The 13856-nt window shown below is 45.6% G+C and overlaps 1 protein-coding gene across 1 annotated transcript; it reads left to right on the top strand.

The window, feature by feature from the left end:
- Positions 1-2427: 2427 nt before the first annotated feature.
- LOC115403130 (rho GTPase-activating protein 15-like) lies at positions 2428-11284 on the top strand. The gene is made up of 13 exons (XM_030111934.1): positions 2428-2499; positions 4805-4934; positions 5015-5086; positions 6227-6367; positions 6484-6573; positions 6681-6779; positions 6894-7029; positions 7391-7525; positions 9211-9309; positions 9420-9497; positions 9573-9707; positions 10520-10625; positions 10979-11284. Exons 1-13 carry the CDS (start codon positions 2486-2488, stop codon positions 11160-11162), a joined length of 1419 nt encoding a protein of 472 aa, XP_029967794.1. The 5' UTR covers positions 2428-2485; the 3' UTR covers positions 11163-11284.
- Positions 11285-13856: the final 2572 nt, after the last annotated feature.

The following is a 13856-nucleotide window of genomic DNA, read 5'->3' as shown; positions in this document are numbered from 1 at the left end:
TACGTAACACACTCATCATGATGAGTTCAGTGGTTTTGAAATGTGGATTTGTGTTTTACTCCGTGTTTTCACATGCAGCTCGATAAAGGGCCGCTTACAGTGACGGTGCTTTGAAATACAGAGACAAACAGGCAGAGCTGCGTCACGTGTGTGGTTTAATGGGAATAAAAGTATCCTCCATCTTTAAAGAGACGACATCTTGTGCATCTCTTCATGTTTTATATTAACAGGGAAACATTAGAAGGGAATCGGACAAATATTTGTGCCCAGTATTGAAGCGTTTGGAGTGACTGTAAAATATCTAAGAATGATTCATTCATTCCAGATGGGTAAAGGTCTTGGTATATAACAAAAAATACAAAAGTTCTCATTTTCATTTTCACTTCTGAGAAATGTGGGTTCATGTGAAAGCTTCTTCAGCTGCAAAGAAAAATGTTCAAATGAAAGACAAACATTGATTTTCACCACTTCTATAAACCAACACGACTGAAACTTTCACGCTTTTCCCCTATAAACTTGTGGGAAAAAAAGGAATAAATAAAATGTTATAAAATTGCCCTTGTTTTGAAAGCTCTGCGGTCATAAAATAAAGGGAGAAAAAGTAGATTTAATTATAAAATGGTTAAATGACTGTAAATGAGTTTGAGGCAGCGTGAGTTTATGGCCCCCTCTCGTGTTTTTTAAAGGTTACTGCATCAGCTTCATTTCCTTCACAGTCAATGTTTGAGGGTTGTTCAGTGTTTAATGTCTATTTAAGGCCTCTGTGTGTAAACCAGCTCTTTCACAAGGTCACGATGGACTTTATCACCCCTGAGAGGAAATCTGTGGTGAAGCCAGCAGTGAAAAAACACAAAAAAAACCACACGAGCATTTATGAATTGTAGCGTTTAAAAAGAAAGTGGAGTTTCTAGCCTGACCTGCAGTTACTGTGGACCACAAACACAACACCAAACCTGCCTGTTCAGTGTTTTGGGAAATGGTGAAACTAGATTCAAAAACAGTTTTGTCATTCTTTGAACTAAATTAATTCCTGCTTCATATCTACATTTGGTTATAGAATAAACTACGTGCAAATTTTCTGTACATTGTTTATTTGAGAAACGAGCTTTGAACATAGATATTTCATCCAGATGAATTGAATCAAGTGTCTGCTGTTCATAAGACGGTAGAGTTCCTGGATGTTGGTCCCTTCCCTCAGGATGTTTGCAGAGAGCAGCTGTTGCTCAGCTGCCATCCCTCCTGGAAGCTCTGTGCACGTGGCCGGTCTCTTTGGTTTCCTCAGCTTGTGGACGGTGAGTAATGGGAGCAGCGCTGTGCAGGAAGGCTTTGGTGAGGACAAGTCTCTGGTGGAGATAGACCACATCATGGTGGAAGAGGAAGACCTGGGCATGGAGCCGGTCTGATGTTCACAGGTGGCTTGAAAACTTGCCTCTCATACAAAACAAGCATCCAGTACAGGCCTCCAGCTGGGATCTGGAAGCTGTATGGAGCCAGGAAGTACAGCAGGTGATCTTCTAGAGAAGTCATTGTTCCTCACAGTGAGGGAATTATTTCATTACTCCAGCAAATTTATTCCGGTGGAGTGATCGTATACTTTTACCTTTTAAAACAGTAACCTGGTCCCCCAGTAGAGGGAGGTATAGCACAAATCAACCCATCAATCCCCCTTGGTTCTCTGCCGCCAATGCTTCTATGACCCCCCTCCTAACATTAATTATTATATTACATGTCCTTCTGAATTTACAGAAAAAATGTGATTTATATTTCTCACCTTTATTAATGGACTCAGCTCCAAACAGCAGACTGGTGCAGCACCGCACTTGGTTAAAGTCTTCTTTTTAAAAAAGTAAATAAAAAGCAACGTTTGACTGCGTTCTGTGGAAGCAGGGCGGTTGGCCGTGTGATTTGCTTCCTGGGTTAATGCTGCTTTCTCTGAAACTCGGCCGAGGCTTTTTGCAGTCAGGAAGCAGGAGGTGTCCCTGATCATTCAAGTGAAGGCAGCATGGGCAATTTGCATATAAGAACGGCTGGTAACTCAGGGTTCCTATAAATGAGCTATTCAAAAGATGTCACAACGTCTCCAGGGGCCACGCAGGTTCCAGGAAGGTTCCAGACCAGATGACTGGTGGAGCCTCGAGGCCTCAGGACGCCTCATGGAGCCCCTCTGCAGGCTGAGACTAGCTTATCATCTGAAGCATCTGGAGATGCTGAAAACTCTGTACAGAACAATCAGGAATCAACCTGAATTCATTCAAATCTGCAAAAATCCTCTCCTCGACACGATGTTGCACCAGACCCAAAAAAGGAAAAGTTGAAGAATCAGAAGTCTATAAATACGCAGACGACATGACGCAAAGTGTCGGCATAAATGTGAGAGTTCCTGTTGTCAGAACGCCATGAGCTGAGAGGAGGCCGGTTAAGTCAGGAAACAAGACGACGCACGTGACGCCCGCTGCTTCCTCTCACAGACTCTTCTGGCTCAGAGATGGCAGCTTCCAGGTAGGCTCATTTTACTCTCCGACCTGACGTGAGTGCTCGGTTCTTCACCAAGTGGCTCATGGGAGCTCCATGCTCCACCGCGGGTTTCTAGCAGTTTGGTGGATTAACGGGGTTTTAGCGTGGAGGAAAAACATTTCCTGTAGAAAGTTTTGCTCCAGCGTCTGCAGAGATGTTTGAGATGCGATGAGGCAGCGCAGCGGCTCGGCCTGACCTCCCAGCAGCACTCCTCACCGTGGCTGCTGGGAGAAAACTGCAGCGATCAGAGAGACTCTTTGCCTCTGGAAACCGTCCCTCCGGCTGCAACGCGCTTCAAGCCCCGCTGTGAGACGAGCTTCGTCATGTGAACCAGAGGAAGCAGCCCGTAACCTCAGTCCATCCACCACAAGCCACCTTCTGTCAGCTGCAGGGTGTCATCTGACAGCCGGCTGCACGGCTGTGCACCAAATGTGCACGACTCAAGAAAAGCAAACATCACTTCTGAGGATTATTTCACACCCAAGAAATGTTCAACTTCAGAACGGAATCCTAGTTTCTCCCTAATGTGACTAATATTCAACTTAAGGATCTTAATTTTGGAGGGTTTTTTGTTTGGTGTGTGCGTGTGTGTTTTAACAATAAGGTTGAAGATTTATTTTTTTTTGAAGACTTCCTCAACCTCAGTCAAATATTGTGAAAGTTAAGTGAAGCAATCAAAGCTGCAAACAGGAAGTTTGACAGGAAACAGCAGCAGAAAGAGGAGGCTCAAGCTGCAGGGCTCAGTCTGGGCTGTGTGTGTCCTCGAACGCGATGCAGACCCCCCCCCCCCCCCCCACCCCCCCCAGCTCCTGGACCTTCAGTCCACATGACTTGTTGCTCCTTCTGATGCACAAAACAGAATATTTTTTGGTACAGGGCTTAATAAAAGAAAAAATCCCAGCACTTTCCCTGTGCAGTCCAGGCCTGGCCAAACCACCTTTACATGTCTGATCCTCTTTTACCCCTGTATGTCTTGAAGACGTCTCAGCAATGATGGCCAAAACAAAACCCTCCTCCAGTCCTGTAGATGTGTTTCCACCTAAGCTCTTTGTGAGTGTTTTGACACAGTCGGACCATGGGTGACCAAAATGCTCAACCTGTCGCTCACTTCTGGTGTGTTTCCCTCCACCTTCAAGCATGCAGTCGTAGAACCAAACCTTAAGAAACCTAACTTGGACCAACATGGTCTTAAAAACTACAGGCCAATATCTAAACTGCCTTTTTTGTCCAAAATGTTAGAAAAGGTGGTGGCGACTCAACTTACGTCTTTTTAACAAATGCATGACCTCTACGACACGTTTCAGTCAGGGTTTCGTGCACACCACTCTACAGAAACTGCTCTACTGAAAGTGTCCAGTGATGTCAGCCGACTCGGGGAGGTGCACAGTGCTGGTCCTGGTGGATCTGTCTTCAGCCTTCGACACTGTTGACCACCAGTTCTTGATAAATAGGCTGCAGGACCTGATTGGCCTGTCAGGTCCAGTGCTCCAGTGGTTCTCCTCCTACCTGGCTGGTAGGAGTTTTAGTGTGTTATCCAACCACATCACGTCTGAACCAGCCAACCTGCAGTGTGGTGTGCCTCAGGGCTCAGTTCTGGGACCCCTCTTGTTCCTGCTGTATGTCCTTCCCCTGGGCCAGATAATCCAGCAGTTCAGTGATGTCGCCTACCACCTTTTTGCTGACGACCTCCAGCTGTTCTGCTCCTTCAGGCCCTCAGAAACCCACAAACTGAGCTCGCTAATGAACTGCCTGTCACAAATCAAGCAGTGGCTCAGTGACAACAGCCTCCAACTACACTCAGGAAAAACGGAGACCCTTATCGTCGCCCCGGACAGTGCCATCCCCGCCATCAAACAGCACCTTGGTGACCTGAGCCCCTCAATCAAAACTGATCTGAGTAATCTCGGGGTGATCTTTGACGGCTCCATGTCATGAGACCACCACTCGAGGCAGCTGGTAAGAAACTGTTTCTTCCAGCTAAGCTCAGACACATGGTGTCAAAAAAACGAGCTCGAAATGATCATACATGCATTCATATCCTCGCGACTGGACTACTGCAACAGCCTGTTCACTTGCCTCAACAAGAAAGAGCTGGCTCGTCTCCAGATCTATTTATTACATGATTTTTGAATGTTCCTTTTCTTTATACAGTATTTTGTTTTGTTGTGAAGCACTTTGTGATTCGGATCTGTGAAAAGCGCTATAGAAATAAATTTTACTTACTTACTTACTTAATAAAGTCAAACCATGATTGAAAATGTGATTGAATGAGTGAATTCTCTGCCGTCAGCCCCTCAGACCCCCAGACCGGCTCTCTGGATCCCGTGAAGCTGCGGATCAAGACCCCTCAGAGCTCCACAGACCGCCTGAGTCAGTCCAAGTCCATGGTGCTGCAGGACTCAGACCTCCCTCAGAAACCTGTAGGTCCACACTGAGAGCCGCCGTCCTCCGGGCCCACAGCTCCGTTTTCATTCACTCTGATTTTATTTTATGATTTCAGCCCTGGAGACATCGCAGGAATCAGTCTCAACACAACACTGTTGACGCAGGAGCTGCACTGCTTGATCCTCTGGTGAGAACAAACAGCTGAGATGTCTCGTTTCTGATTAAAGAAAACATTTGTCTTATCTTTACAGATCACCTTCTCCTCTCAAACTTCTAATTCTGTTAGCGTGTGATGAGATCTATCAGTGCAGAGCCACACACTGAAAGCCATTCATAAAGCTGTATATAGAGTGACTCTGTGAAGACTAACCATGAGAATGATGTTTTAATTCTGTTTCGTAAATCTTTTATTTAAACACGTAAGAAACAAAAACAACTATACAAAGAAAAAAAAAATCCAAAGAAAAGGACCCAGGTTTGCTCAGGCCGGACAAAGGTAAAATAAAGGCCTTGGAGACGGCGCCATCTGCTTCCAAGAAGGAACATATGTTGACCGAGTTCAGAAAATTAACATTGAGCCTAAATAAATTTTTTTAAGAAAAACAGTTTCAACTGCAGTGAATGGATAACTTTGAACATGGTGATAAATCCATCAAATTCCAAGCCAATCAGCGACAAGGAAACAAAAAAGAGAAAAAAGAAAATACAATCTCAGTTAAAAAGGCACAATCACCCATGACCCTCAAGAGAAAAAATGTATTCCTCACAGATGAACCCACCAGAATCTGAAATAGAGAGTTTCCATGGGCCTGTCAGTGCTTCCAGGTGTGTTGAAGCAGGGAGAGAGCAGAAACATGCAGGAACAGGGACTCCAGGAAGAGGACTGGCTCTAAACCTGCAGCAGGTTCTCTGGAAAATGGTCCAGAGTGTTCTGAAGCAGCTCTAATTTAAGCTTCTTCTTTTTTTTTTTTTTTAAATAGAAAAGTTTTATCTCAGCAGACAGATTCCATCATTTCTGAAAGAGCTGTTGGTCTCATGTGATCCAGCAGAACACTTGGTTCAGAGTGCTGCTCACTGCATCCTGTCATGTGGAACCAGCTTCCAGTTTCAGTTAGGGAGGCTGACACGATCTCTAATTCAGGATTAGGTTCATCTTATAATGTGTCATGTTGTGTTGTTCTGTCACATACAAGACGGACATTTACATTTGTGGCTGTAATGTGAGAACAGTTTCAGCTGTGACTCATCAAAAAACTCAAAGTTTATTTGAAGGAGCGATCTCAGCACGTGAGAAGTGTCTAACTCCTGTTTCAATTTGTGTTTCCAGCTTAATCTGAAAGGTGAACAAATGAACATGGCTAAAATTTCAGAGAGTGGTAAGAAGCAGAGGAAGAACTGGACGGCCATGTGGGCCGTGCTGACGGCAGACCAGCTGCTGTTCAGCAAAGACAAACCGGAGCACGGTCTGGTAGGAGAACCTTCGTTTCTCTGGCTGCGTGCAGGTCCATCATGTCTGAAGACACCAGTGGAGCATTATGGGACCTCTGACCTCTGACCTGGTGTCCATCACTGTGTTTTCCTCAGAAAGCAGGCGGTAGGACGGATGTGGTGGAGCTGAGCGGAGCCTTGATGGAGTGGACGACCGAGAAATCCAGCAGGAAAAACGTTTTCCAGGTAAACACGATAATGACTCCCAATGCTCTCAGGGGATTTCAACTGACTGAACTTGGTTGAAAATACAGATTCAGGGTTTCTCTATCTGTAACGTGTGACTCTTCCAGATCACGACAAGCAAAGGCAGCCAGTACCTCATTCAGGACGACTGTCAGTCAACTGCCAGCCGATGGTTCCACGCCATCAAAAAGGCCGCCAGCTCTTCAGTAAGATCAGATTCCTGCTTCTCAGGACCCACAGTCCTCCTGACGATTGTCAAACTGATGGGACAAAGGTGGGACGAAAGCATTTCAGTGACTGGCTGTGACTTTTCCCTCCAGACTGAAGATCGCAGTGAATTTCCTCTGCGGAGGTCAAACAGCACAGACCTTTCACCCAGACACAGTTCACTACCCGGATATACTTCTGCCTCGCCCAGTGCCAAACCGCGTATCCCAGCCCACCGGCGCTCCATCAGTGAGTACCCGAACAGAAAGACTTACAGATATAGAAGCAATCCAGCTCAACTGCCCAGAATTACAATAACTGAATCACTAAATGAATCCAAAGTTTCAGCTTCTCTGAGAATCAACCGTCTTAAACAGAGAAAATGAACAAAAGCAACTGTGGAAATCAACAACACTGAATGTCTGATGTGTTATTTGAATCTTTCTTCTTCATTAAGAGAATCTGTCTCAAATTTGATCAACTTGTCAAAACACAAACACTTAAATTGTGTTTTAATTTCCCATCATTTGGAGGATTCAGAGCGGATGTTCCAGACTTGATGTCGACTGTTGTTTGGTGACGTGTTGCTTTGTGTTCGACCTTCCTGAAGACATGTTCGGCAGTGCGAAGCTGAAACACAGCACGTCCGACAGCAGCGACAAGAACCGAGTGAAGAACCGGCTGAAGAAGTTCATCACGAGACGCCCGTCCATGAAGACGCTACAGGAGAAAGGCTTCATCAAAGGTGTGTGTCTGGGTTCCACTCTTTCACGCTCCGTCCTGGTTCCCTCTGAGCAGACCTGCTTCCTCCATGTCTGCTGTGTCAAACGTCCTTCTTGCGCAGACTGTTGTTGTCCTGTGGACAGGTTGTGGATCTCTGCAGCTCGTCCACAATTCCCATGATGCTCTGGGCTGCTCTGATGGCAGGCCTTGAGTTTAGGTGGTCTCCATGTCTTGTTAAGTTTCAGTTGTACCAGACTCTTTCTTTTTGTCCCTCTTGTCCCGTTTGGCCGCTGCAGCCGACAGTATTATATGAGTGAGAAGGTTTTAGGGTCAGAACAGTTTTTGCTCCTCCTGTTGTGACTTTTTTTTTTGTTTTCTGTCACGTTTTTTCTTTTTTGGGTTAGATGTTCTTTGATGTACACACGTGAACCTTTCAGTTTCATAGCTTGCATTAATGAACTGTTCCTGCACTTCCTGCTGATGAACCGCATGGTGACTGCTGCTGCTCTCGTCTCTGAGTTTCTGTGTTTCTTGGCAGTGTGAGACATGTAGATACTGCATCCTTTTACATGTTTTTGCTCCTGCTGTGTAAAAAGCCAACCACTTTCAGCTCCGGGGTCAGCAGCTCTTCCTCTGAGCATCCAGTTTGAAGTTGCTTTCTCATCATAGCAGTAAGGTTTTCAAAGGATTCAGTTTGTTTTCTGAGTCTGGTGGTGAGTCTTAACTTGGAATTGCTCCAGTGAGTAAACCAGACCCAGAGCGCCCTTAAGTGCTCTAAGCGCTTTTTTTTTTTTTTTGCTTTTGTTATGCCCGAACCCAGGTCTTTATTTCAGCCCCCCCCCCCCCCCCATCCTTCGCACCTAGCAGTAACCTCAGGCTAACAAATCCAAAGGGGATGAAGTCAGAGGAGTAAGTAGAGTCAAGAGAACAAGGCATGAAGTACAACTGTCTGGAAGACAGGGAGACAACCAGCAGAGTTTAAATACACCCAGGAGGAGGGGAGACGAACCACGATAGGATAATTGAATGATAGGTAGAAGCAGGTGAGGAGGGAGAAGAGAGACACACTGAGGCTCAGGGAGGAACAGCAGGCTCTGGGGGACCAGGACAGCTTGTTGCTCATTAGCGTCTGGTCCTGCAGAAAGCCTCCAGTCCTGGACCTGAACCTGGTTCTGCAGAGGTTTCTTCCTTTTTAAAGGCAGTTTTTCCTTTACATTGGCTTCCATGCCTGTTCAAGTGGAATAATTTTTCTCTGCAAAAGTACCTTGAGTTGACTATGTTGGATTCGGTGTTTTATCAATAAATCTAAAGTGAATTGATTTGAAATTATTTGAATTTAATTCACGTTGTCATCTGTAGGTGTTGAAGACCACAGTGACCAAGATATTCATGTTCATTCATGTAGAAGGCTGGGTCAGATAAGAAGAAGTCAAACAGTTCTTTACTTCAGAAGCTGCACCAGTGATTCTGCTCGGCTCAGTGTCTTCCAGCCTTTCTCGGGTCCACGTTCAGCAGAGGTTCAACACAGACCCCTTCTTTTTTTGTTGTTTAATAGAAAACTTGCAATTTCATCGGAAGATATTATGAATTTCAAAATGTCAATGTTTCCTTCAACCAAACCTTCGAGAAATTTAAAAGTGACATCAGTTCAGATCAGTTGAAAGCGATCAGGAACCGGCCTGACTGGGGTCACGGTGTCTGCTTCAGACAGAGTGTTTGGCTGCAACCTCTCGACGTTGTGTGAACGGGAAGGAACCACGGTACCCAAGTTTGTTCAGACCTGTATACGCGCCGTGGAAAAACGAGGTACACACTCCACACACACAACTAAATACACGCACTGGTCATCTCCTGGCACACAGCTGACCCCTGGTTTGATTCTTATTTCTTTGCTTGATGACACTGGCTTTCTGCAGGCCTGCAGGCCGACGGTATCTACCGAGTCAGTGGAAACTTGGCGACGATCCAGAAACTCCGCTTCATAGTAGATCAAGGTTTGTCTCGGTGATCGTGCTGGTTTCCTTTGATTCGTGAAGAAGGTTTAAAGGTGTGGACTGTCTTGTGGTCAGAGGAGGAACTGGACCTGGACCACAGCCAGTGGGAGGACATCCACGTCATCACGGGAGCCCTCAAGATGTTCTTCAGGGAGCTGCCGGAGCCGCTGTTCCCCTCCAGGTTCTTCCAGCGGTTTGTTGAGGCCATCAGTGAGTATTAGCTTCACCACATCCGGTTTCGTTTGGATGTTTCAGAAGCTGATGAACCACATCTGAATAAACTCTGTTCAGTTTGTTCCTGGGAGCTTCGGCTTCAAGGCTCATGCTTCCTTTGATTTTTCCAAGGTTTACACTTCTACCCTTCATTTTAAACTCTTTTTTTTCTGTCATCAATGTACACAAAATACCCCCGAATGACAAAGTCTAAATGTTTTTTAGAATTTTCTTCAAATTTCTTAAAAATGAAAAACTGAAATATGACTTGTAGATAAGTATTCGCCATGCTTCCTCCAGACATGACGCCTGACATTCAGGCCAAATGGTTCAGAGAATCTTGTTCCTCATGGTCTGAGAGTCCTTTAGGAGCCTTTTGTCAAACTCTGAGCAGCTGTATTGAGGAGAGGCTCCGTCTGGCTGCTCTGCCATAAAGACCTGAGTCCTTCTGGAAGGTTCTCCAAGGCTCGTCTCCCCCGATGGCGTCTGGCTCTAGAAGAGTCTTGGTGGTTCTGAATGGTGGAGACCACTGTGCTCTTCAGAAATGTTTCTGGACCCTTTCTCAGATCTGAGCCTTCTGTCTCAGAGGTCTACAGACAATTCCTCTGACTTCATGGCTTTGCTTCTTTCAGCTGTGGGGCCCTATAGGGGCAGCAAATGGAGTGAATACTTGCAGATGTGTGTAGATTGATGAGGAAAATGAAGAATTTCCTCCATTTTGGAATCAGGCTGTAGGTGACGGGGGGTGGATGCTTCCTGGACGGACCTTGAATCGTCTTAACACCAACCATCTGCTGCCGTTTGAACAGAAATCCAGGAACCACAACAGAAGGTTCAAGCTGTGAAGAAGCTGATTGAGCAGATGCCAAAACCCAACCAGGACACCATGAAGGTCTTATTCAGCCACCTGCACAGGTACAACTCCACCTCAGCTGCACCACAACACCAACCGAACTACAACTCAGCTCCAGGTGAGCTACAGCGTAGCTTCACCTGGGCCACAGCACAGCTCCACCTCGCCCTCCAAAGACTTCTGGAGGATTTTAGATCTGGAATGAGAGGAATGTTTAGACTTCTAGATGGAGGCTCCTCCTCCTCCACCAGTTTCTCCAGGATCATTAATATGAGTAGTGGCCATTTCAGTTTGCTCTGTTTAGTTTACATCCATTCCAGCTCGGTCAGCGACTCCAGGTTTGTGACACAGAACTAAACAGAGAACTTTGCCATGTGTTCACTCTTGTTTTCTTTTTTTTAATGCTGTGTTTCAGGGTTCTGGCCTTTTCCAGAAGGAATCTGATGTCCACTCAGGGTGTCAGTATTGTTTTTGGCCCAACACTGATGTGGCACGAGCAGGATGCAGCAAACATGGCCGTCAACATGGCGTTCCAGAACCAGATAGTGGAGTTCATCCTCATCGAGAGCCACCAGATCTTTGACCTGAAAGGAAAGTAAACATGGACCTGACGCCCTCATGTGATGGAACATGACGTCTGTAAATCTGGTTTGACGTGAAAATAAAGAGTTTTTGTTGTTGTTTTTGGTACAATCAACCTCTTTCAGTCTTTTTTCCCCTGGTTGCTGATTTTTCCCTGTCAGACCATCAAAGGGTTGTAAATATGGCCTGAGTCCAGTCCGACCTTTGGATGAAAGAGATAGGATGTTTAAAAAAATTCACATTTGATCATTGGGCTTTTTTGCTCTGCTACAGAGGCAGTTTGAATTTGAGCGAAGTTTCTAAGATGAACTCTCCTATGAACTTCAGTTTGTCTTCAGAAACAGTGTCAGGACCCCGTGGGTTCCGCCCCTCTGCTTGGTCTTGTTCCTATCAGCTAATGGTCTTTCCCCGTGTGCTCGTTTCCTTAGTGCCCAGAAAGGCTGACGTGGTATGATTTGATCCGAGCTGAAGAGGCTCATCTGATCTCCACGCCATGGAATGCGGTCTGACCAGTCGCTCGTTGTGATCATATTGTGTTAGCCTCCCACTCATCTCAGCCCGCTAGCTGCCTTCATTGTTTTACAAACAACCCCATTGTGTTGCATATTCGTAGCCCCTGCGTGCAGCTAAACCATTTACACTGACCAGCCGCTCATTCAGGGCTGCCATGTCAACCATGTTATAGAACACAGTGACTGGCCATCTCCGTATTACTGCCGGTGCGCTGTATGCCCGCACCATTTGTTCCATGGCATCGACACCACATTTGGTGGCATTTTACTGGGTGATGGTGCTTGGCTTTCTTTTGCGGCTGTTCTCAGTATGAATCACACTGTGCATACTGCTCAACACGTGGACCATCTTCTTCAGGCTGGCTGCATACACTATCAGGGTGGCGTCAGTTGTGGAAAACACCTGGGTGCAGAAGTCATTGCTGTTTATCACTCGAGCAGAAGGGGGAATTTCTCTGTAAATCTTATTGAGTGTCCCAAGAATGGTAATTTTCCGGCTGCGCAACCTTTTTGCAAGTGAGAGTGTTGTAAAAAAATTGTCCGTTGTGACAGTTCTGTCCTGGTCCAGAAATGGTTCCATCAACTTCATCACCACACTCTCAGACAGTCTCTCTTCTTTGGGACGAACGGGTTCTTTGCCCACATACGGAAAGACGTTGCAGATGTAATTTGATTTCAGGTCGCAAGCCACCCAAAACTTGATGCCAAACTTATCCGGTTTTGTTGCGATGTACTGCAGAAAAGGGCAACGTGTCTTTGATGGGTAGAGCTGTTCATCGATTGTGATGTGACGACCAGGTCTGAAGAATGTGACGAAGTTCTTTCGAAATGATTCCCACAATTCAGAAATTTTTGAAACTTGTCTGTCTGCAGTCGCTCAGCCCGGGTGCTCTTGCTATCAATGCATAGGTCGCATGATGTTTTTGAAGCGGTCTCTAGACATTGTTGCCATGATCCATTTGTTTCCATACAGCTCTGACCACTTGTCAGGCAATGATGAAACTTTTCTCACCCCTCGCCAGATGACGATTGCAATGAAAGCCTTTAGTTCAGGGATACCCATGAACCAATCCTCCTCTGGTTCCTTTGCGTGCTCAATTGTGCACGCTTGAATGGCAAGAAGCATCTGGATACTGATGAAACAGAGGAAGCTTTGAAGGCGAGTTTGGATCCTTTGTCTTGCTTCATGTGTTGGCTCTCCTTCAGCAGTATAGGGTTCAACAAGAATGAAACCCAAACCTCGTCCAAGACTTAGCGAACATTTAGTCTTCAGGTCACATGCTGTTCTTCTATGTTGCTGTGTCTGCTTGGATTGTACGCTGAAATGCAGTTTGCAACAAAGGAACTCCAAACATTGGAGTTTGCGGCAAACCTCAGCCTCAACTGGGTCCCCATCAATCCCTTGGAGTTACATCCCAAACGAAATCATTGCGTTTATAAAATAATCTTCTTTGCCATACTCAGGAGGGAAGCCCTAAGTACGTCCTAGCTCTATTCAAGCGTCCCCCTCCCCATGAGAGGTATGCATGAAGCAACAAGCTGACCAGTATCGGCTGCATTTACAAGTGAAAAGAAGTGCTAAAGGTGGCTGTTGAGTGGCGCATTTACAATCGGCGGCTGCATTCCTAAGCAGGGACTATATGATCCCTCTTCAGGCTAACAAGGAATAACCTAAAATCCCAGTCTTGCCAGACTTCCTGGTGTTTGCACCTGTGTTTTTCCTATTCATCCCCTTCGCTCCTCTTGTGTGGTTGTTGGTTCGTCTTGCTTTGTTTGCTCCCGGTCATTCCTGAGTCTCCACGCTCTCTTTTGTGATCGACTGACACACGCAGGCCAAAGGTGTTGTTAACGTTTAAATTAGCAACGATGTTTAACAATCAGACCAGGTGAGCAATATATTAAGAGATAATTAGAGAAATGCAATCAAACTGACAGGTAACATCACTAAAGTGTACTTAATGTACCAACACAACTTTACAGGTCATTATTCTCAGTTTTTAAAATTGCAGTCATCTGATTAACAGGCAGTTTATCTCTACCGACAACAATGAAAACAATGACAAAGTCCATAATATGGTACAGAATAGAATTGTACCAACATATCAGTGTGTGGTATTTGGTCAAGGCAATGTATTTCAAAGTGCAGCACTCAGTTCAGTTGTTTAGAATTTGATTAATTTAACTGGCAAAGAACTTCCT

Source organism: Salarias fasciatus, chromosome 16 (genome assembly GCF_902148845.1).
Source record: "Salarias fasciatus chromosome 16, fSalaFa1.1, whole genome shotgun sequence".
Classification (NCBI taxonomy): domain Eukaryota; kingdom Metazoa; phylum Chordata; class Actinopteri; order Blenniiformes; family Blenniidae; genus Salarias; species Salarias fasciatus.
Note: the sequence above shows the minus strand (reverse complement) of the source record. Positions and strands in the feature narration are given on the sequence as shown.

Coding starts and splice junctions, on each gene's coding strand:
- LOC115403130 (XM_030111934.1), top strand. Junction 4,935..5,014: donor CAGACCTCCCTCAGAAACCT/GTAGGTCCACAC, acceptor TTATGATTTCAG/CCCTGGAGACATCGCAGGAA. Junction 6,368..6,483: donor ACAAACCGGAGCACGGTCTG/GTAGGAGAACCT, acceptor TGTTTTCCTCAG/AAAGCAGGCGGTAGGACGGA.